The sequence below is a fragment of the Corvus moneduloides genome, chromosome 4 (genome assembly GCF_009650955.1).
Source record: "Corvus moneduloides isolate bCorMon1 chromosome 4, bCorMon1.pri, whole genome shotgun sequence".
Classification (NCBI taxonomy): domain Eukaryota; kingdom Metazoa; phylum Chordata; class Aves; order Passeriformes; family Corvidae; genus Corvus; species Corvus moneduloides.
In genome coordinates, this window is record NC_045479.1 from 74525151 (window position 1) to 74545357 (window position 20207).

General features: G+C 57.9%; 4 protein-coding genes across 10 annotated transcripts; 3 read left to right on the plus strand and 1 right to left on the minus strand.

Moving 5' to 3' along the window:
* Positions 1 to 491: 491 nt before the first annotated feature.
* ATP6V1F (ATPase H+ transporting V1 subunit F) lies at positions 492 to 2074 on the plus strand. Its single transcript, XM_032106492.1, has 2 exons — positions 492 to 825; positions 1186 to 2074. The coding sequence occupies exons 1-2, from the start codon at positions 668 to 670 to the stop codon at positions 1385 to 1387; spliced, it is 360 nt and encodes a 119-aa protein (XP_031962383.1). The 5' UTR covers positions 492 to 667; the 3' UTR covers positions 1388 to 2074.
* A 185-nt stretch (positions 2075 to 2259) lies between these two features.
* Positions 2260 to 10129, plus strand: LOC116442877 (acrosin-like). 3 transcript variants are annotated; one of them, XM_032106489.1, is made up of 5 exons: positions 2260 to 6236; positions 7843 to 8085; positions 8280 to 8539; positions 8970 to 9115; positions 9560 to 10129. In XM_032106489.1, the coding sequence occupies exons 2-5, from the start codon at positions 7865 to 7867 to the stop codon at positions 9953 to 9955; spliced, it is 1023 nt and encodes a 340-aa protein (XP_031962380.1). In that variant the 5' UTR covers positions 2260 to 6236; positions 7843 to 7864; the 3' UTR covers positions 9956 to 10129. The 3 variants fall into 3 exon arrangements, with proteins under 3 accessions (XP_031962380.1, XP_031962378.1, XP_031962379.1); XM_032106487.1 differs by lacking the exon at positions 2260 to 6236 and adding an exon at positions 7327 to 7662; XM_032106488.1 differs by lacking the exons at positions 2260 to 6236; positions 7843 to 8085 and adding an exon at positions 7327 to 7662.
* Positions 10130 to 10941: 812 nt separating this feature from the next.
* LOC116442878 (rab-like protein 2A) lies at positions 10942 to 15424 on the minus strand. Of its 2 annotated transcripts, none has more exons than XM_032106490.1 (8): positions 15233 to 15424; positions 15116 to 15145; positions 14912 to 14991; positions 13543 to 13622; positions 12705 to 12816; positions 11989 to 12086; positions 11661 to 11801; positions 10942 to 11385 (listed from the first exon to the last, which is right to left on the minus strand). In XM_032106490.1, exons 1-8 carry the CDS (start codon positions 15370 to 15372, stop codon positions 11305 to 11307), a joined length of 762 nt encoding a protein of 253 aa, XP_031962381.1. In that variant the 5' UTR covers positions 15373 to 15424; the 3' UTR covers positions 10942 to 11304. The 2 variants fall into 2 exon arrangements, with proteins under 2 accessions (XP_031962381.1, XP_031962382.1); XM_032106491.1 differs by having other exon boundaries at positions 11661 to 11744; positions 15233 to 15421.
* A 396-nt stretch (positions 15425 to 15820) lies between these two features.
* NME6 (NME/NM23 nucleoside diphosphate kinase 6) lies at positions 15821 to 18598 on the plus strand. 4 transcript variants are annotated; one of them, XM_032107188.1, is made up of 7 exons: positions 15821 to 15960; positions 16093 to 16195; positions 16288 to 16327; positions 16714 to 16874; positions 17091 to 17244; positions 18103 to 18212; positions 18364 to 18598. In XM_032107188.1, exons 1-7 carry the CDS (start codon positions 15871 to 15873, stop codon positions 18492 to 18494), a joined length of 789 nt encoding a protein of 262 aa, XP_031963079.1. In that variant the 5' UTR covers positions 15821 to 15870; the 3' UTR covers positions 18495 to 18598. The 4 variants fall into 4 exon arrangements, with proteins under 4 accessions (XP_031963079.1, XP_031963075.1, XP_031963078.1 ...); XM_032107184.1 differs by lacking the exon at positions 18103 to 18212 and having other exon boundaries at positions 15823 to 15960; positions 17091 to 17248; positions 18369 to 18598; XM_032107187.1 differs by lacking the exon at positions 18103 to 18212 and having other exon boundaries at positions 15823 to 15960; positions 17091 to 17267; positions 18369 to 18456.
* Positions 18599 to 20207: the final 1609 nt, after the last annotated feature.

Here is a 20207-nt window from a genome sequence, read left to right on the forward strand (position 1 = left end):
CAGGACATCAGAGTTCTGCGGTGTCCAGAACAGCACAGAAGGGTTTGGGGGCGGTCCTGGGGGTCCGGGGCAGGATGATGGGGCCCGGGGGGCTCCAGAGCAGGACATCGTGGTACTGGGGGGGTGGGGGGGTGGGGTTCTGGGGGCTCCAGAGTGGGATCATGAGGTCCTGGTGTGAGATGGTGGGGTCTGGAATAGAACAGTGGAGGTGGCCTGGGAAGGTCTGGGGCAGAATGACCGAGTCCTGAGGGGGCCCTAGGGGGGTTCCATGGCAGAGCAGCGGTATCCTGGGGGGCGGGGAGGCTCGGGGGGTCCCGGCAGCGCGGTCCGGGCTGCCCTGCGGGGCCCGCGCCGTCCGGTAGGGGGCGGTGTGCAGGGGAGCGCCCCGCGTCCCCGCAAGGACACGGCGCGCTGCGCATGCGCGCGGCCAGGCCGCGGGGCGGGGCCGGCGGGACCGCGAGGGGGGCGTGGCCACGGCGGGGGCGGGGCGGCGTGGGGGCGGGGCGGCGGCGGCGGAAGCCGGAAGTGGCGGCGGGTCCCGGTCGTTCCCGATCGATCCCGACCCCGACAGCCGCTCCCGGCGGCGCATCCGGATCCCGCCGGGTCCCCGCAGCGGCTTTCGGAGCGTCCTGATCCCGGCGGATTCCGTTCTCAGCGGGCCCCGGGCATGGCGGGCCGCGGGAAGCTGATCGCGGTGATGGGCGACGAGGACACGGTGACCGGGTTTCTGCTGGGCGGCATCGGGGAGCTGGACAAGCACCGGCGGCCCAACTTCCTGGTGGTGGAGAAGGAAACAAGCCTGGCCGAGATCGAGGAGACCTTCCGGTGTGCAGGGGGAACGGGGCCGGGGGGGCACGAGGCGGTCTGAGGAGGGCTCTGGGAGTGTCTCAGAAGTGTCAGGGGGATCAACAAGGTTTGGGGGGTGTCTGAGGGGTCCGTGTGTTAGTTTGTGAGTCCCTAGAGGGGTCTCTGAGGAGGATCCAGGTATATTTTGAGGCCTAGGGGGTCACAGAATTCCTGGAGGGGAAGGAGAGGGCTCCCAGGAGTCTCAGGTCAGAGTCCCAGGAGTGTTTAGGGGGATCAGGCGGCCCAAGGGGGGTCCCGAGGAACTTGTCCCACCTCGCTGGGGCGCCCGTGGTGCGCTCTCTGTGCCCCCCTCACTCTCCCTTTTTTCCCTGTTCCTAGGGGTTTCCTGGCGCGGGAGGACGTGGGGATGATCCTGATCTCGCAGGCCCTCGCGGAGCAGATCCGGCCGGCAGTCGCAGCCCATGCCCGGGCGCTGCCCGCAGTGCTCGAGATCCCCTCCAAGGACCACCCCTACGACCCGGCACGGGACTCAGTGCTGCGCCGTGCCCGGGGGCTCTTCGCACCTGATGAGCTGCGATAGAGCCCCCCAGGACTCCCCAACCCCTCCCGAGACACCCCCAAATCTCTCTCGGACCCCCTCTAAGCTCCCCCCAAACAGTTCCCCTGATACCCCCCAATATGTGCAAACCCCCACGGCACCCCCAGACTGTCCCCTCCATCCTGCGCCCATGGCCTCTTTGTACCCAGCCACGGGTGATGGGCACTCCCAAACAGTCCCTGGTACCTTCCCAGCACCCCCAAACAGTCCCCCACCACTCCCCCAACTTCTTCACACTCGACAATCTGTGATAGCTGTCCCTGGTACCCCCAAACACCCCCTGGCACCCCACGGGGTCACAAGCCTGGCCTGGGGGTCTCCACCCGGGGGTCCCCAGCCCACGTGGGGCAGTTGTGCCCCATGCCTGGGGGTCCCCACCCCAAGGAGTCCCCAGCCCATTCCATGGTGCTGCTGGGAGGCCCCTGGGGTTCCCAGGGTGTCCTTCAGGTGCTGGGGGGCTGTGGTTGCCCCATGGGTCTGAGGGTGACGGGAAACCTGGGGTGTCTCTGACAGTGCCTGGTGGGACCACGGGGGCCTTGTGGGTGACCTGTGACCATGTCTCAGCTGTGTCCCGTGATGGGGAAGTGCCACCACTGTATCCTGCTGAATCCTGCCAGATCCTGCCTGTAGGCGGGGAGGGACAGCTGGGGGGGGGAGTAAAGGATCACCCCAAGGACACTGGGAGTTGTCGCCGTGACCTTGTCACCATTCCCCCAGTTCCTCCCCAGCCTCCTCAGCCCCAGCAGAATCCTGGGAGGAAGGTTGTTATTTATTGTACCCCCCGGTGCCCAATTGTCACTTGTGTCCCCCATGTGTCCCCCCCCACAGTGTCCCCAACATGTGTGTGCTGACACCACTCATTGTCTGCTCTGCTCTGTGGGCTGCTGTGAGGGATGGGGGCATGGGAGGGACAAGCTGTGGGGCACAGTGGGGACAGAAATGGAGGGGACTCAGGGATGTGGCGCAGGAACATGCTATGGGACATGGGGGGACAGAGACATGGAGGGCTTAGGGCACAGGAGCACCCTGAGACCCCCCCATAACCCCCAACCTCAGGGGGGACAGCAGGGATGATCCCCTGCACCCACAGTGATCCCCAGGGCCTGAGGGGCATTGGTCTGAGAGCCTGGGGGCTCCATCCACCCAGCCCTGCCCCCATGTTTCTGTTCCCATCCCGCATGTCCCCATACCCCCTCCCGCCCCCTCAGCGGCCCATGCTGTGCCCCTGGGGACAGGGGTGATGCCTGGAGAGGTCCCTGAGGCTTGGGGGAGTTGAGGGGGAGCTCACATCTCTGGGGGGCCTGGGTGGTGGCCATGCTGGGGACACACAATGGTGGGTGGGCAAGGGTGGACACAGGTGGACACGGACACAGGTGTCACACACCCAGGGGTATCACACACAGGCCACGCAGGTGTCTCACATACAGGTGTCACACGCATGTCACACACACACACACACATTTATCACACACAGAATCCCAGCTGGAGTGGAAGGGGCCCTCTGGTGATGATCCAGCCCAGCCCCTGCCCAGGCAGGGTCACCTGAAGCAGGTGACACTTGCCCAGGTGGGTTGGGATGTCTCCATGGAGGGAGACCCCGCACCTTCCTCGGGCAGCTGTCTCAGGGCTTAGCCCTTCCGTGATGGAGGGAAGTTCTGCCTCATGCTGAGCTGGCAGTGGGAGTGTTGGAGTTCAGGGCATGGCTCCTCATCCTGTCACTGGGTACCAGGCTGGGTCTGGCACCATCCTCATACCCTGGGGAGATTTGTGGGGATTGGTGGGATCACCCTGCACATATTTGTATGGATTGGTGCAATCCCCTCAAGTGAGAGATTTGTGTGGACACGTGAGCAGCAGTCCAAAGCCCCATGTGGACTCAGGAGCTCTGGCAGCCAGTCAGGCACAGAGAGGGCATTGCCAGGAGCAGCACGGGAGATTAAAATGGCTCCGAGCAGTGCAAGTGACCCAAAGCATCGTGGCTGGGGCAGGCAAATAGGACGTGGAGCAGCAGCAGGACATGGCATGGCAGTTCAAGCAGGAGGGTGTGTAGGAGTGCACAGACACCCTCCTGGCTCCTGAGGTGAGCACACCTCGTGGGGGTTGTTTTTTTCTCTTGTCCAACTTGGTTAGACCCAGCAGTAGTTTACACACTGACAAAAGCCATTGCTGGCAAGAACACGCAGACCCAGACAGAGCTCCCCAGGAAACATGCAGCTGTCCAGGTCTCCGGCTGCAGGGAGTGTCTGAGCCTACTGTTACTACTGGAGGACAGTGGAAATGACACCTGTATGTGCTGTGAATGGGTGAAGGGTCTTAAAGAGAAGGTGGAGAGGCTGAGGAGTATCAGGGAATGCAAAGGAGAAATAGCCTGGTGGAGTTGCACCCTTCCATCCAGGAGAGAAATGCAGTGGATGGAAGCTCAGGAAGAGTCAGAGTGGCCCTGACCCTCTTGCCATCAGGCAAGAGGATACTTAAAAGCTGGGGAATGGAAACATGTCCCTGCTTGGGGAGGTAGAAGAACTGGCTTCCCTCGCCTTCCCAGGTGCCCTTACAGAACAGATACAAGGTCCTGTATTTTGAGGGTCAGGCAGGTGAGAGTGAAGAAGAAGGTCTACCTGGAAGGTATCCCAGATCAGTGCAGTCAATCAGATCACAACTACGGGTATTAAGAAAAAAAGAAGGGTAGTTGCAGTCGGTGACACTTCTGAGGGGAACTGAGGACCCTGTATGCCAACCAGACCCATCCCACAGGGGAGTCTCCTACCGCCCTGGGGGCCAGGCAAGGGATATTGCTGGGAGGCTCTCTGGACTAATTCAGCCCACCAATTGCTGCCCACTGCTCGTTGTCCTCGTTGGCAGGGATGAGGTTGATGAGAAAAGTACCAGGGTAACAGAAAAGGACTTCAAGGCACTGGGTTGCCTGGTTGAAGGGACAAGAGCAGAGGTGGTGGTCTTGATTCCTTTGGTAGTAGGAATGAATGCCAAAATGATCAGGAAAACCCATGAGATGAAAAAGTGGCTTAAAGACTGGTGCCATTGGTGGAGTTTTGGGTTTTTTGGTCATGAGGTGGTTTGTATGGCACCAGGCTGGAGACAGATGGGATTCACCTCTCTAGAAGAGGCAAAAGGGTTCCAGCCTGTGGCAGGGCTGATTGAGAGGGCTTTAAACTAGGTTTGAAGAGAGAAGGGGATGAGACCACGCTCACTAGAGATGAACCTGCGGGCAGCAGGCCAATGCTGGGGAGAAATCGATAGCCTAGCTGAAGTGCATCTACACCAATGCAGCAGTGTGGGCAACATACAGGAGGAGCTGGAGGCCATCGTGCAGCAGCAAAGCTCTGACATAGTTGCCGTCACAGGCGAGGAAGGAGAGGTGGTGTGATGACTCTGTATGTTAGGGAGTGTTTTGACTGTCTTGAGCTTTGTGGCAGTGACGATAAGTTCGCTGGGTCATGGGTGAGAATCAAGGGGAAGGCAGGTAAGGCAGATAGCCTTGCGGGAGTCTGTTCTAGACCGCCCAACCAGGATGAAGAGGCGGATGAATTATTTTCTAAAGTGCTGGCTGATATTTCATGGTTGCCAGCCCTTGTTCTTGTGGGAGCCTTTAACCTGCTGGATGTCTGCTGGAAACAACATGGTGGAGAGGAGACAGTCTGAGAGGTTCCTGGAATGTGTGGAAGAGAACTTCGGATGCGGTAGGTGAGCAGCTGACCAAGGCAGGGGGGCCCGCTGGACCTGCTGTTTGCAGACTGAGAAGGGCTGCTGGAACATGTGGTGGTCAGGGCCATCTTGGGCACAGTGACCATGAAATGAAGGAGTTCTCAATCCTTGGTGAAGTAAGAAGGTGTGTCAACAAAACCTCTACCCTGGACTTTCAGAGGGCGAATTTCAGCCTATTTGGGACACTGATTTAGAAAGTGCCTTGGGAAGCAACCCTTAAAAACAAAGGGTCCCAGGAAAGCTGGGCATACATTAAGAAAGAAACCTTGAAGGTGCAGGAGCAGCCTGTCCCTATGTGACGAAAAATGAATGGGTTGGGAAGTGATTGTCCCCCTGAACTTGGCATTGGTGAGGCCACACCTCAAGTCCTGTGCCCAGTTCTCAGCCCCTCAGTTCAAGAAGGACATTGAGCGGCTGGAGTGTGTCCAGAGAAGGGCAGTGTAGCTGGGGAAGGGTCTAGAGGGTGAATCCTATGAGGAGCAGCCGAGGGAGCTGGAGAGGCTCAGCCTGGAGAAAAGGAGGCTCGGGGGGGACCTTCTCACTCTCCAGAACTCCCTGACAGGAGGGTGGAGCCAGGTGAGGGTCAGCCTCCCAGGGAACAAGGGACACGACAAGAGGGAACAGCCTCAAGTTATGCCACAAGAGGTTCAGGTTCGACATGAAGAAAAATTTCTTCATGAAAAGGGTGGTAAGCCATTGGAAGGGGCTGCCCCATGGAGTCCCAATCTCTGGAGGTGTCCAAGACTGAACGTGGCACTCAGTGCTCTGGTCTGGTTGACAGGGTGGAGACCAGGCATAGGGTGGACTCAATGGTCTAGGAGGGCTTCTCCAATGTAATTGATTCTGTGGTTCTGTGTGATTCTGTGTTTGAGATATTTGTATGGATTGATGGTATCCCCTCAGAGATTTCTGTAGATTGAAGGGATATTTGTGTGGATTGATGGAATCCTTTCTCAGCCTTCTCCAGACTAACCAGGCCCAGCTCCTGCAGTCTCTCCTCATCACCGACATGCTCCAGACCCTGAATCATCTTTGTGGCCTCCTTGACCCTCTCCAGCAGCTCCTTGTCTTTCCTGAGTTGTGGAGCCCAGGACTGAACACAACAGTCCAGGTACGGCCTCCCTCACCTGGGCAGGACAGAGGGGCAGGATGAGCTCCCTGACATGCTGGCCACGCTCTGTCCAACACCCCTGTGATGTCCCACCCAAAAGGGAAGGGAGAACCTGGGATCACAGATGTGCAGGAATAATTTAGTATCTTTGTTAATGACAAGGATGAAGGGGTGGAGGGCACCACCAGCAGGTTTGCAGGTGACACCAAGCTGAGTGGGGCAGGTCTCCCCCTGAGGGACCTGGATGGGCTCAAGTGGTGGCCCATGGGAACCTCATGAGGTTTGACAAGACCAAGTGCAGATGCTGCGTCTGGGGCAACCTTTGGAATCAATCCAGGCTGGGAATGAGCAGAGGGAGGAGCCCTGGGAGAAGGATTTGGGGGTGCTGGTGGATGGGGGTCTGGACACGATCCTGCCCAGAACCCCTTTGTCCTGGGCTTATCCCATAGCATGGGCAGCAGGGGATTCTCTTGGATTGTGTTGTGTGAGGGAGGTCAGGTGTGCTGACCGCCTTCCATCCAGAGAGCTGCAACTGTATTTTCCCCTATAATTTCATACTGTTATCTTTTTACCCTCAGCCATCCTCCCACAAAATACTTCAAGAAATTACAGAGCAAAAAAATGAAACTTTCAATTAGTAAGGTATTTAATCAAAGTCAGATGCCTTTCTGAAATGGATGTAAATAAACATATGTAAAAGGTGAATGTAGGTGAACTAGCAGAGCACCGCTGTTTTACAGCAAGGATCACAACATTTTAAATACTCATTCAGGGTGGGAAGAAGGGCATGACAGGCTGAGTTATGGCCGGTCAGCCTGGAGAACAGAAGGTTCCAGGGAGACTTTGGTGCCCCTTCCAGTACTTAAAGGGGGCTTAGAAAAAGGCTGGAAGGGTACTTTGGACGAGAGCATGTAGTGATAGGACACAGGAAAAATGGCCTTAAGCTGAAGGTGGGCAGGTTTAGATGAGGTGTTGGGAAGGAATTTCTGACTGGGAGGGTGAGGAGGCCCTGGCACAGGTTGCTCAGGGAAGCTGTGGCTGCCCCTGGATCCCTGCAAGTGTTCAAGGCCAGGCTGGACGGGGCTTGGAGCACCCTGGGATAGTGGAAGGTGTCCCTGCCCATGACAGGGATGGCACTAGGTAGTCGTTAAGAGTCCCTTCCACCCAGACCATTCCATGCCTCTATGACTCTGTGCTGCCCCTCCCTGCCATGGCCAGCACACAGAACCGGCCCCTCTGTGACAGCGGCCCTGGGCTGGGGCACTGTGAGCACCACGAAGCCTGTGGCCGCTGTGTCGGTGGCCGCACTGGAGGTGACACCGCAATCCTGGCCACTGCCACCTGCACTGGCACCGATGGCTCTGCTGGGGCTGCTCGTCCTGCTGGCCCTGGTTGGGCCCGTGGGCGGCACCTGGGATACCTGTAGGTGAGCGGCCCCAGGGGCTGGGAGGGAGCTCGAGGAACACTTGGGGGCTTCCCTGGCAGAACTGGGGGAGACAGATGCCCCTTGGGGTTCTCTGGCCCTGCTGCCCTCAGCACCGGGTGGGACCTTCAGCCTGAGCAGCAGCAGCCACCGAGCAGAACACTGATGGCTTTGTGCTTCCAGAGGGACCTGCGGGCTCCGGCCCATGGCATCTGACCACAGCTCTGGAGTTCTCGACTACGACTCTATGGCTTCTGCTGATGGCACATCTGGTGCTGAGGGTGGCACCAGTGTCCAGCCAGGGGCCTGGCCTGGCATCGTCAGCATCCAGGCCACCTGGGAGAACGGCACGTGGCACATGTGTTCAGGTGTCCTCCTCAGCTCCCAGTGGGTCCTCACAGTTGCACACTGCTTCGCCAGGGGCGGGTAAGGAGGAGCCGGACAGAGATGTCCCCCGAGCACGGGCAGGTGGCCAGGTCACAGCACCACATGCCACTTCCATCCTGGCTCTTTCCTCTCTGCTTCTCTCTCTGCCTTGGGAAGCAGAAGGCCGGGAAATGCTGGGCTGCTGCAGCCTGTGGCTCTGCTCCCTGTCACCCCTCTCTCCATCTGCTCTCCAGGGGCGTCTCCACGTGGGAGGTGGTGATTGGGACCACAGACCTGACTCAGCCGGGCCCCGAGTCCAAGGTGCGCCACATCCAGAGGCTCCTGGTGCACCAGCACTACGTGGCTGCCACGGCGAGGAACGACATCGCCCTGGTGGAGCTGGACCAGCCCGTGGAGTGCAGCGACTACATCCAGCTGGGCTGTGTGCCCGACGCCTCGCTCAGGGTCTCCGAGCTGAAATCCTGCTACATCGCCGGCTGGGATTTTGCCAAAGGTGGGTTCCCAAACAAGATGTGTGCGCCGAGGGTGAGCTGGGCACCCTGGGAACACGGACTGGGCACCCCAGGGACATGGGCTGGCCACAGACAGGGTCCGGCTGCAGGACGTCAGCGGGGCCGGGGCTCGGAGCAGCCCGGGCTGGGGGAAAGAGTCCTCGCCCAAGGCGGGGCGTGGAACAGGATGAGCTGTAAGGTTCCTTCCCACCTGAACAATTCCGTGACTCTGTGAAGCCTCTGGAGAGATGGGTCTGGCCCCTCCCCCAGAGCCAACAGCAGGGACACAGCTGGACACCGTCGCTCCATGGAGAAGGGGCAAAGCCAGTCCCAGAGAAGGGGCAGAGCCAGGCCCGGGGTAGGGATTCACCCCAGGCAGGGGAGAGGATGGGTACCGAGCTGCTGGGGGCTCATTCCCCTCTGTGCCCACAGCTCAGGGATCGGGCATGGTGCTGCAGGAGTCCAAGGTCCACCTCATGGACACGGAGCTCTGCAACAGCAGCCCATGGTATGCGGGGGCCGTTCATCTTGACAACCTGTGTGCAGGGTACCCCCAGGGCAGCATCGACACCTGCCAGGTAGGAACACAGCCCAAACACAGCCCAGCCTGTCCTGTGTCCACCCCACCCTTCCCCGCTCACGGGTCCGTGTCCCGGGGCTGTCCTTTCCCATCCTCCCATCCCTGTCCAGTGTCCTGGGGCTGCCCTTCCCCATCTGCAGGTCTCTGTCCTATGTCCCCTTGTCCCCAAGGCCTGGTCCTGCCCACAAAGTCCATCCAGTGTCCCCAGCAGACCCAAAGCGAGGATGTGACCCTGGAACGTTTGTCCTCCGCACATCTGGGACCAATGTGCAGAGATGGGAGAGCCCCCAAGCTGCTCCCAGCCGAGGGCCTGGAGGCTCCGGCCCCTGAGCAGAGCCTTCCCGTGCCGGGAGTGCGGACCTGACAGGGGCTGGGAGAGAGGAGCCAGCCCTGGTGCTGGCAGCAGCCCCCCACAGCCCCTGAGCCCCCTCTCCTGCCGCAGGGGGACAGCGGGGGTCCCCTCGTCTGCAAGGACAACGAAGCCGACTACTTCTGGCTCGTGGGAATGAGCAGCTGGGGCAGAGGCTGTGAGAGAGCCCGGCACCCCGGGATCTACACCTCCACTCAGCACTTCTACAACTGGATCCTGCTCCAGACGGGCCTGAGCCCAGCAGAAAGAGCCGGTCCAGCACCAGAGCCAGTCGTCACCTCGGCCCCTGAGCAGCGTCTGAAACCAGCACCAGAGGAAGACATCAGCTTGACCCCTGAGTACAGCCTGAGACCAGCGCTGACATCCTCAGGCACGTTAATGCCCATGGCATTCCCACACCAGATCCTGGTGCAATTCCGGAATCTGCTGCAGGAGTTCCTGCAGTTCCTGAAGGACAAAAAGGCTTGAGCAGCAGCGGGACGAGCAGGAGCCAGGGCTACAGTGGACCACGGCATTTCCTGCTGGGCCAAAGGTAGCCTTGGGGCCAGAAGCTTCTCTGTCCTGCCCATGCTGCTCCGCTGGGGCCACGCCGATGCTGACGTGACTGAGGTGTTGAAGTAAAGTTTCTGTGTTCACCATTAACCTTGTTTTCAGCCCTGCTCAGTGCACCCGCGGGCTCGGAGAGTCCCTGCTCTGTCTGTCCATCTGCTGTGCGCTTCACATTCATTCTTCAGCCTGCAGAGGGCTCTAGGGAAACCTCAGTGCCCCTTCCAGTGCCTGAAGCAGGTTATAATGGGGGAGAGCGGCTTTTTGCACGGGCGGGTCCTGACAGGACAAGGAGTGGTTTATATCTAGAGGAGGGGAGATTTGGATGAGGTGTTGGGAAGGAGTTTTTACTCAGGGGGTGGTGAGGCCCTGTCACAGGTTGCCCAGAGAAGCTGTGGCTGCCCCTGGATCCCTGGAAGTGTCCAAGGCCAGGTTGGACGGGGCTTGGAGCAACCTGGGACAGTGGAAGGTGTTCCTGCCCATGGCAGGGGGTTGGAATGAGATGGCCTTTTAGGTCCCTTTCAAACCAAACCTTTCCATGATTCCATGAATGTCTAAGAGTGTGTGTGTGTCCAGCTCCCTGGAATGCAGCATCTTGTGCGTGCACACACACACAGACAAGAGCCATGGCCAGATCCAACAAGCTGGGACAGAACCAGCCCATGGGTGTGAGCCCACCTGTGTCAGCTGTAGGGACCTGAAAGGAGAAACTTCCTGCGCTCAGCAGCCCATGGGATCTGGCTGTTCTGGGGCAGAACAGGGACGGGAGCCCAGGAATGTTGTGGCAGAGGTCAGGGGTGGACAGAGGCAGCACTGGCTCAGCTGTGACCAGGCAGGGCTGGCCCGTGGCCTTATACCACCTGGGACGTGCCTCCTTATGGCAGCAGTGCAAGAAGGATGTCATCTCATAGCTTTGTAAAAAATATGCTTTAGTGTTTGCTTTCTGCAGCAGGAACCACTACAGCATCTGGGCAGGATCCTTCCTGCAGGTCCAAGATGGCTCACCTCTCCCAGCCAGCTTTGTCCTGAAGGAGCAGTAGGAATGAGCAATGATCCATGTGGAATCATGTGGATTCTCCCATCCCTCCCCTGAGTGAAATGTGCAGTAGTGAGGGCTGAGCCAATGAAGATCCTGCCCAGACAGGCTCCCACAAGAAGGGAAGAGGCCCAGCTGCCCATCACCACATCTCTAGGGCACGAGAAACATCACTGTCCTGTGTGCAGGCCCCAGAGATCCAGAGCCAAGGGAAAACCAGGCTCAGGGTCCAGGCCTAGGCAGATGGGGGCTCCTCTTCAGTGCAGCTCTTCCCTTCATCCAAGAAATCCTTGCTTGTCTTCTGCAGGTCAAAGCTCTGGAAAGGAGCAGGACAAGGAACTGCTGAGAAGTGACAGAGACTGCAACAACAGTATCTGCTGTGGCTCTTTTAGACTCCACCTAGGGCACTGAGAGCTCTGGTGATGGTTCCCACTTTCCCCCCCCCCAGCCCAGACATGAGCAGCACACAAAGCCCCCGGGATCACCAGAGGGCAAAGCTTCCCGTGCTGCGTAGTGTCCCCCCTTTGCCACAGGGGAAAAAGAGCAGAACTGCTCATCCTTCAGGAGAAGCAGGGACAGAGGCTTCCCTACCTTCAGCTCCCGCAGGACCTCGTCCATGAAGTCTCCCGAGTGCTGTTTGTAAGCCACGGCCAGCCTGATGGCGTCGTTGAAGAGCTGGTGGGAAGGACAAGGCCCGTCACTCACAGGATGGGGCACATGGGCATTGAGTTCCTGTAGCAGATGGAGACTGTTCCCACATCCCAAGGAAAAAAAACCCTCTGCAACTCTCCATAGCCACCAGCTTCTCACATGGAGCTGAAATGATGGACCGTTTCCTGCTCTCACAGCAGCCCCCGAGCCCCTGGGCTGCCGAGGGGCCTCATGGACACCAAGCCCAGCAGTTGAACGCCCATCTCACCTTCACCACGTTGGTGCCATCAGCAGCAGACACGAAGTAAAAGGGCAAACTGAACTTCCGGGCAAAATTGAAGCTTTTCTGGGTCACCTTCATATCCACTGAGGCAGACAAAGAAGACATGGTCAGTCAGACACGGCAGGAGGTCCAGAAGGTGGGTGTCTTCTGTGTAACGTCAGCCACTGCTGACCCAGACAAGCCACAGCCCCAGCGACAGCAATCATGAACGGCTGGCTAGCATTCCTCATGAGAGGGAACCTTCCAGCCTCCTGCAGAGCCAGGTGAACAGTTTTGTCAGCAGGTGCATTGAGACACATCAGCACACAGGAGCCTGTGCAGGCTGAAGGAGCAGCACCAAGGCCATCCCTGACTGGTCCAGGGAAGCTACAGAACAGCTTTTGCCTCCTTTTGCTGCCATTTTTGACCAGGTGTTGTTCCAGCCACTTTTGGGTTCTTGCTGGATAGAATGGGCAGTGTGGTAAGGACAGAACTGGAAGAACATCACTTGAATAAAACTGAAATGGATCAAATTTGCACTTTTAACTGCTGGCGACACAGGACAGGCACCTGTGAGACAGCAGGTGAGGTCAGCATAGTATCCAGCCCTGGAGGACTCAGGAAATCTCTGGACCCAACAGACAAGGGACATTTGTTCTCAGTCAGGACAGGAGCGAATCCCACCACAACCCTGGCAAGCTGGGAGCAGAAGGGACACTCACCATCAATCTTGTTGGCCACTACGATGCATGGAATCTCTGGGCGGAATTCCCTCAGCTCCTTGTACCAGCTGTTTAGGTTCTTGTAGGTGACCTTCCGCTGCACATCGAACACCTTCCAAAAGAGAACCACCTATCCCGGGGCCAGCCCAGGACAGCTCTGACTGACCCAGGACAGCTCTGATCACTCTGTGGGGCCAAGCTCAGGCAGCTCTGACCAACAAAGGACAGAATCCAGAATGTTCCCAGGAAGACACGACAAAGGGAACTGGGTGTTATTAGAAATGGTGAAAGACAAAGGGACAGTATCCCCAAGCCCAGCCAGCAGGAAACAGCCCCTTGATGTCCTTTACACTGTCACTGTGTCCTGTGACAAGTCCCTGCCACCCCACAGAGGGAGCAGGCACTGGGAACAGTTTGTGCCAAGCAGGGTAAGATGTGGCCTCCTCTGTTCTGACAACTAAACCACCAGTGAAAATGACTGGTGCTCCCAAGTGGTGAGGAACAGTGGAAAGTGAGAGCGACAGGACAAACCAGGAGATCTGAGCAGGTGAGGAGCCAAGGAAACTGGGAACAGGGGCAAACATGAGGACATTGAGAAGACATCAGAGCCAGAGGATAGAGGAAAGTGTTACCAGGAGAGACAGACCAGAGCTAACCAGGTCCATCTACAGGGGGTTTATCTGGTGAGAGAAGAAAGAATAATCTAGGAAAGTTTTGTAAACCACTGGAAGAGACAAGGAACACACAGCAGTGTAACCATAAAAGTAACACAAAGGCCAAGTGTTGCTGAGACTATTCTGAGCCCAAATCCCATGGATCCCAGCTGAGACTCCCTCACCATGATGCAGGCGTGGGCCTGGTGGTAGTAGGAGGCATGCATGCTCTGGAAGCGTTCCTGGCCTGCCGTGTCCCAGAAGTCTGTAATGCAAGAACAGCTCAGAATGACACAACTCACCAAGCTCTGTTCTTCTCACAACTTACACCCAAGGGGAAAAGCCCAGCCCACCTGCTCAGGGACATAAATTGAGTTTCACCTCACCAATCTGAAACAATCCAGGGTTAAGAAATTGTGCCAAACTGGGATCTTTTCTTAGTTGGGCTCAGCTGTGGGCTGTGCTGGCACTGGCCATCAACAAAGGAGAAGCCATCAGTGACACGAGTTTTATGGGACAGCAGGACCAAGACAGGCAGAAGTGCAAAGAGCAGTAGCAATGTCTGGCACTGTCTCTAGGGATGACAATGGGAAACTGCCTAAAACTGCAGAAACTGCTGGACACTGCTGGTTTCTGGCCCAGTGATGGTCAGCCAGGGCCTTGCTGTGGGAAATGCTCCAGCTCCTCTTGCAGACATCTGACTCTGCTCTCCCAGGGGCAGGACTCACTCTGAAGTGCTGAAGGTAAGTCAGCCAGAGGCAAACAGGTCCCAGTCCCTGAAGTTCTGTGTACACCAGATATCATGAGACAAACCTGGACATGACCATGCCTTTTGCTGTTGATGCAGCTCAGGTGGAGATCCCCCACCCCTCACTGGGTTTGTAGGCTCACATCTGAGTCTGGTTTGCTGTATACATTTGAATAGCTTCAGTTAAGCACCTCAATGTAGTCACAACTCTTGTCAGCTGGACCCAAGCGTGGCACTGTACCCAAAGCCAAACAAACCAGTTTCCTTAGGGATTCCTTTGCACTGACACTGTGTCAGACCTGTTGGACAGTGACCTTCTTAAACTGCCCAGATACAGACAGGTCCCTATCAGACCACATTTGCATTCACTGTCTATGTCACAACAAAGATGTTGAACAGTGCCAGCCCCAACCCTGACCCTGAGGGACCCCTGAGGGCCCCCACTTGTCCAGGTCTCCACAAGGACAACGAGCCATGACCAGTGACTCCATGTGGTCATCCAGACCATTTTTCATCCCCCGATTCTCCATTCATCCATCCAATCCCTGTCTCTCCAGCTCAGAGCCCCGGACATTGCGGGGACAGTGCCCAACACTTTTCCAAGCCCAGGGGGATGATGGCAGTCACTTTGCACCTGCAGCCGCGTCACAGAAGGGCACCAGTTCTGTCAGGATGTTGTAGTCTATCAAAACCCCTAAGCAAGATCCAGACCAAGATCCAAGGGGATCTCCAGTTCCCAGCTGTTCCCTCCGCCATGGCACCGCCAGTCCCCGGGAACACGGCATGCCCCCCCTGGCCCTACTCACCCACGCGGACCTCCTGCCCGCCCACCCGGGCGCGGTGCTGGTACAGCGTCAGGGCGAACGTGGAAAACTGCTGGGGGCGACTGCGGCGCGTTAAGGAGCCGACGGAGAGGTGCAGACCCCGTTCCGCCGCGACCACCGGGCCAAGCCGACGCCGCTTCCCGTCGTGCCTGCAGCGCTCCCCCGCTCCCCCGCTCCCAAGGATACAAGCCGTCGAGCAGGAACCGCTCCAGCAGCCTGCGGAGAGAGCACGCGCCGCCGTGAGCCCGCGGGACCCGCCGCTGCCCCCGCCCGCCCCCGCGGGGCCCTCCGCGCCCCACGCACTTGGACTTGCCCACGGCGCTGTCGCCCAGGCAGATGATCTTCACCGTCTCCTCAGCGCCGGCCGCGGCCTCATCGCGGGTCCCATCCGGGGCTTCCTCCCGGGCCCCGTCCCCGCCGCGCTCCTCCGCCGCCGTCGCCATGGCAGCGCCTGCGCGTCCTCCGTGCCGCGCGATGAGTCCCGGTCCCGCCCCATCCCGGCCCCGCCCCATCCCGGCCCTCTGCCCCGGCCCCGCCCCATCCCGGCCCCGCCCCATCCCGGCCCTCTGCCCCGGCCCCGCCCCATCCCGGCCCTCTGCCCCATCCCGGCCCTCTGCCCCGGCCCCGCCCCACCCCGGCCCCGCCCCATCCCGGCCCTCTGCCCCGGCCCCGCCCCATCCCGGCCCTCTGCCCCATCCCGGCCCTCTGCCCCGGCCCCGCCCCACCCCGGCCCCGCCCCATCCCGGCCCTCTGTCCCGGCCCCGCCCCATCCCGGCCCTCTGCCCCATCCCGGCCCTCTGTCCCGGTCCCGCCCCATCCCGGCCCTCTGCCCCATCCCGGCCCCGCCGCCCTCGGACCCCGGCCCCTCCCCGCCCGTAGCCTCTGACCCCTGCCCTGCCCTCTCTGCGCCGGCGCCTCGGCCGCGCCGCTGCGGCCTGGCCATGGCGGCCCCGCGCGGTGGCGCGCGGCGGCTGCAGTTGACTCTGGCGCTGCTCAAGCCGGACGCTGCGGCCCATCCGCTCGTGCACGAGGTGAGCGACGGCCGGGCAGGACCGGGCCGGGCCGGGCAGGGCAGGACCGGGCCGGGCCGGGCACAGCAGGGCGCAGCAGGCCTCGCCACGGCTCGCCCTCCCTCCCCGCCCCAGCGCCTCCTCTTCCCGCAGGCTGTGCACGCCGCCATCCTCCGTCACCGGTTCCTCATTGTCCGCGCCAAGGAGCTGCGGTGCGGCCCGGAGCAGAGCCGCCGCTTCTACCGGGAGCACGCAGGTACGAGCGGGACTCAGGGGCTGCTAGAGCGGGATGCTGACTTGGGCCGGTGCACATGGGCCGGTGCCGACTCGGTCTATGTCTCTTCGCAGGGCGTTTCTTCTACCAGCGGCTGGTGGAGTTCATGGCCAGGTACCTGCCGCGGGTGTGCGGGGCGCGGGGAAGCCCCGCGTTGCAGGTGACCCGTGTGTGGAGGGGCTCGCTGGGATGTGCGGAGGTGGGAAGCTCTGGCCATAGCAGGAGGAGTGTCGGGATGCTGCCCTAATGTGACAGCAGCGGTACCTGGTGGGTGGCACCCCCGGAGGTGGTGGAGGTCATCATTTGGAGTAGGTCACCAGTGCCAACGCCGTGGCGTCGGTGCCGTGGCAGGTTCGTGCCCCTCCCCATGGCCTGGCAGGCCAGGGCCCGGCATGGCAGCCCGTGGCAGCCGTACTGTGCAGGTTCGTAAGGACGAATAACCTGTTTGTAATGAGCGCTTCTTCATCTTTTCTCCTGTTCTTCCTGGGCCGTTGCCCCAGTGGCCCCATGTGGGCTTACATCCTGGCCCACGAGAATGCTGTCCCTCTATGGAGATCCCTGATGGGACCCACTAAAGTGTTCCGAGCCCGACACAGTGACCCAGACTCCATTCGAGGTGCCTACGGCCTCACGGACACCAGGAACACGACCCATGGCTCAGGTAGGCCTGGCATTCTTGGATGGCACTTGGGGAGGCAGTAATGATGGTGCTTTGTCTGCCTTTGCTTTAGTTCTGGGGCTCCAAATGAATGATTTGTTCCCTTCTGCACACCCCACGCACATCTGGCCAGGTGTAGCCTAGCCAGGTGCCTTTGGCGTGTTTGTGGTGGCAGACTGGCATCTCTCTCTCTCATTGCCTTTTCTTCTCTTTTGACAGACTCACCTGCCTCAGCCAGCAGAGAAATTGCCTTTTTTTTCCCTGAGTTCGATGAGCAGCGCTGGTACGAGCAGGACGAGCCCCGGCTCCGCCGCGGGCAGCTGTACTACAGCGCCGAGGAGCGTGTGCACCGCGTGCTCAGGGCAGAGGAGGCAGAGGTGACCTGAGTTACCTGTGGTAGGGTTTGGTTTGCTGACCTGGCAACATGTGTGGGCACTCTCTTGGGGCACCAGACACAGAGCTGTGCTGTGGTTTAGGGAGTGTGGGAGAGCAAAGGCCTTGTGCACATTGTGCTGCATGAGATTAGGTTGCACTGCCTGGGATCACATTATTGGTGTAACAGGCAGATACTGGCGTGCTGTAGGAGGAATTCCCCTACAGAGGGTCTGGCCATGCAGCTCACTGGCCGCTTGAGTTTGTTTGGGTGTGAACAGGACAGGTGAGTTTGTCAAGGGCCAGGTGAAGGATGGGTTGCTTGTTCCAGATCGGATTGGCCTGGGTTTGCTGATGGGAAGCCTCATGTTCTCCTGCTGGCTGTTCCCACAGTGCCTTAGGGAGAAAAGAAGGAAAAAGAGCATGAAGAAAGGTATCAGCAGGGCAAGATGAACTGTCCTGTCCTCGCTCACCTGCAGCCAGGCTGGGAAGTGAAGAGCTTTGCTAATAGCTCTTCATGTGAGACTTTGTGACAAAACACCTGAGGGCAGCTGGGAACCCTCAGTGTCCATGGCCTCACTGGGTGCTGGGGCAGTTCTGTGTCCTTGGGAAGTGGGATGGACAAAGACACTGAATTATCCATATATGTGATGGAATGATGATAAGGTGGTGCAGGAGGGCTTGGTTGGGAGGTACAGAGCCAGGTCCTGGCGGGCTGATTTGTGTTTCTCTCTGGGATGCTGTGTGAGATGTGTTCCTGGACGGGGTTTCAGTCCATTTACGCCATATCCCTGCGGGCTCCTTACAGTGCTGCCGTTTTAGTTACAGTGCCTTGTTGTACTGTGGGAATTTCTTTTGGGCAATCCCAAATGCTCGGGCTGGGGAAGGCATGCAGTGCTGTGCTTGGGGCAGGAAAGCTGAGCCGAGATTCACCAGTGCCGTGGTACGTCACAGATCCAAGGCAGGGACTTTCTAGGTGCTTCCAGAATTCTGTGAGGTGTTGGGTAGTGACTGACAATGCTCTGTTGTGGAAAGCACTGCCCAGAGCTGCCGTGGTTAAACTCACCTGTGTTTGTGTTCTCTCCTCCTCCTGTCTGGGATCAAATGGTCATTGTTCTGTTCCAGGTACAGAGCCAGGGATCTGCGGGACATCACTGCTGTCCCTGTCCTCAGCAGTGTCCAGAGTGGATCTGCTCAGGATCTTGTGTGTCTTCACACAGGTCTGAGAGCTGCTGTCCCCAGTGTTGTTGATACTTTATTGACATTGCATCAGTTGTTTTGTTGATTCCTGGAGGTTTAGCTCAGATCTATGTGTTTTTCTTTTAACTATTAAACTTCACTATTTTTCACCTTTTCTCTTTCATGTTGCACGTTCCTTTTTGGATATTACTTGGGAATGTCATTAACTGGTAATTCCTGGCTCACACTTCCCATTTTTAAAGTTTTGGTGTTTTTTCCTACTAACTTGCAGTGGTTACATTTGGGAAAGGGCCCCTTTGAACATTGCCAGTGCAGAGAACTCGTGACAGCAGGATTGTCACAGAGTGATGCCACCTCACAGCCTCCGTGATTCAGGTAGCTGCCAGGTGTCACCTTGACACTGCCCTGGCCCTGAGGCTGTACCTGAGCACAGGTGCTCAGACTGGGCAGTCCATTGCCCCAGACAGAGGGTTTATTGTGCAAATCTAAAGCTGTCCAGCAAACTTTATCAGAGACCTGAGGTTGAAGCACTTGGTGTTGGATGCAGGAGACAGTGTCAAAACTGATTTTTGGTCTCCAAGGAAGCCTTATGGAATGTCACAGGTAGTTCTGCTTTGAGGGCTCTTATCAAAGTGGGTTTGTGTTGGAGTGAAAGCTCCTCTGGATTCAGGCCCAGAGGGAAGCCAAAGCACGGGGGTTGAATTAAAACCTTTGGACAAGCTGAGATACATGAAGTCACACCAAAGTGAAATAGAAATACAGATTTTTAACTTCGGTAGAAATAGATGCTAAGTGCCTTAAACATGAAAAAGCTGTAGCACAGACCTTAAACACAGTTCTTACTGCAGCAGTGTTACCTTTTCACAGAATTCTTTACTTTAGACAAAATCTAGGTAGAATTACACTGTTCACATTTTTTAGATGGAGTGTTCACATAAACAATAAGAGCCGATAGAAACTGCATACTCAAATCTGTGTAATACCTATGTAGTACTTGTGTAAGGCTTATGACTGTTAGAATTAGGCCAGGATAGGTTAAGAAAAGAAAAACTAGAATCATGTATTAATCTTATTGGTCAGTTAACAAATATAATCCACACTTCTGTAAGAAAAAATATATGGAGCATATAGAACATAGAGAAGAAGCTGGTTTTGCCTGCTGTTGCTGCCACTGCTTGGCTTTATCATGTAACCCCCTTGAACTCTGCCTTCAAGACAGCTGTGAGACTGTGAAATAAAGAACTTAGCAGAACAGCAGCCTCCTCTGCTCTTTTACCCTGGTCCGAGAAGGAAGGGTACCCCATCAAAAGCTCAACAAGGTTTGGTTTGGTTTGGTTTTTTCATTTTCTTTTTCCCCTCCTTGTAAGTACCTACCACATGGTTTTTCACTTTTCTGATGGTGCTTGCCCTATCCCAGGCAGTTTCTTGGGCTGAGCTGGATGGGCCTGGAGCAGCCTGGTGTAGTGGGTGACATCCGTGTTCATGGCAGGGACGTGGAGCTGGATGAGCTTTATGGTCCTTCCCAGCCCAAGCCATTCCATGCTGATGGGTGTGGCACCTCAGTATAGGTGTGAAGGGCAGTTTGAGATCCCTGTTTTTTCCTGGAAACTGCAGGTCCCTGGCCCACTTGCGGCGTGGGTGTGCAAGGGAACACAGGTCTGTGCATAGGGCTGGTCACAGCTGTGCGTCTGCAGCAGGTTCCACCTCAGGTGCTGCTGCAAAAGCACTGCCTGGGGCCACAAGGTCCAGCCCAGGCACCTGCAG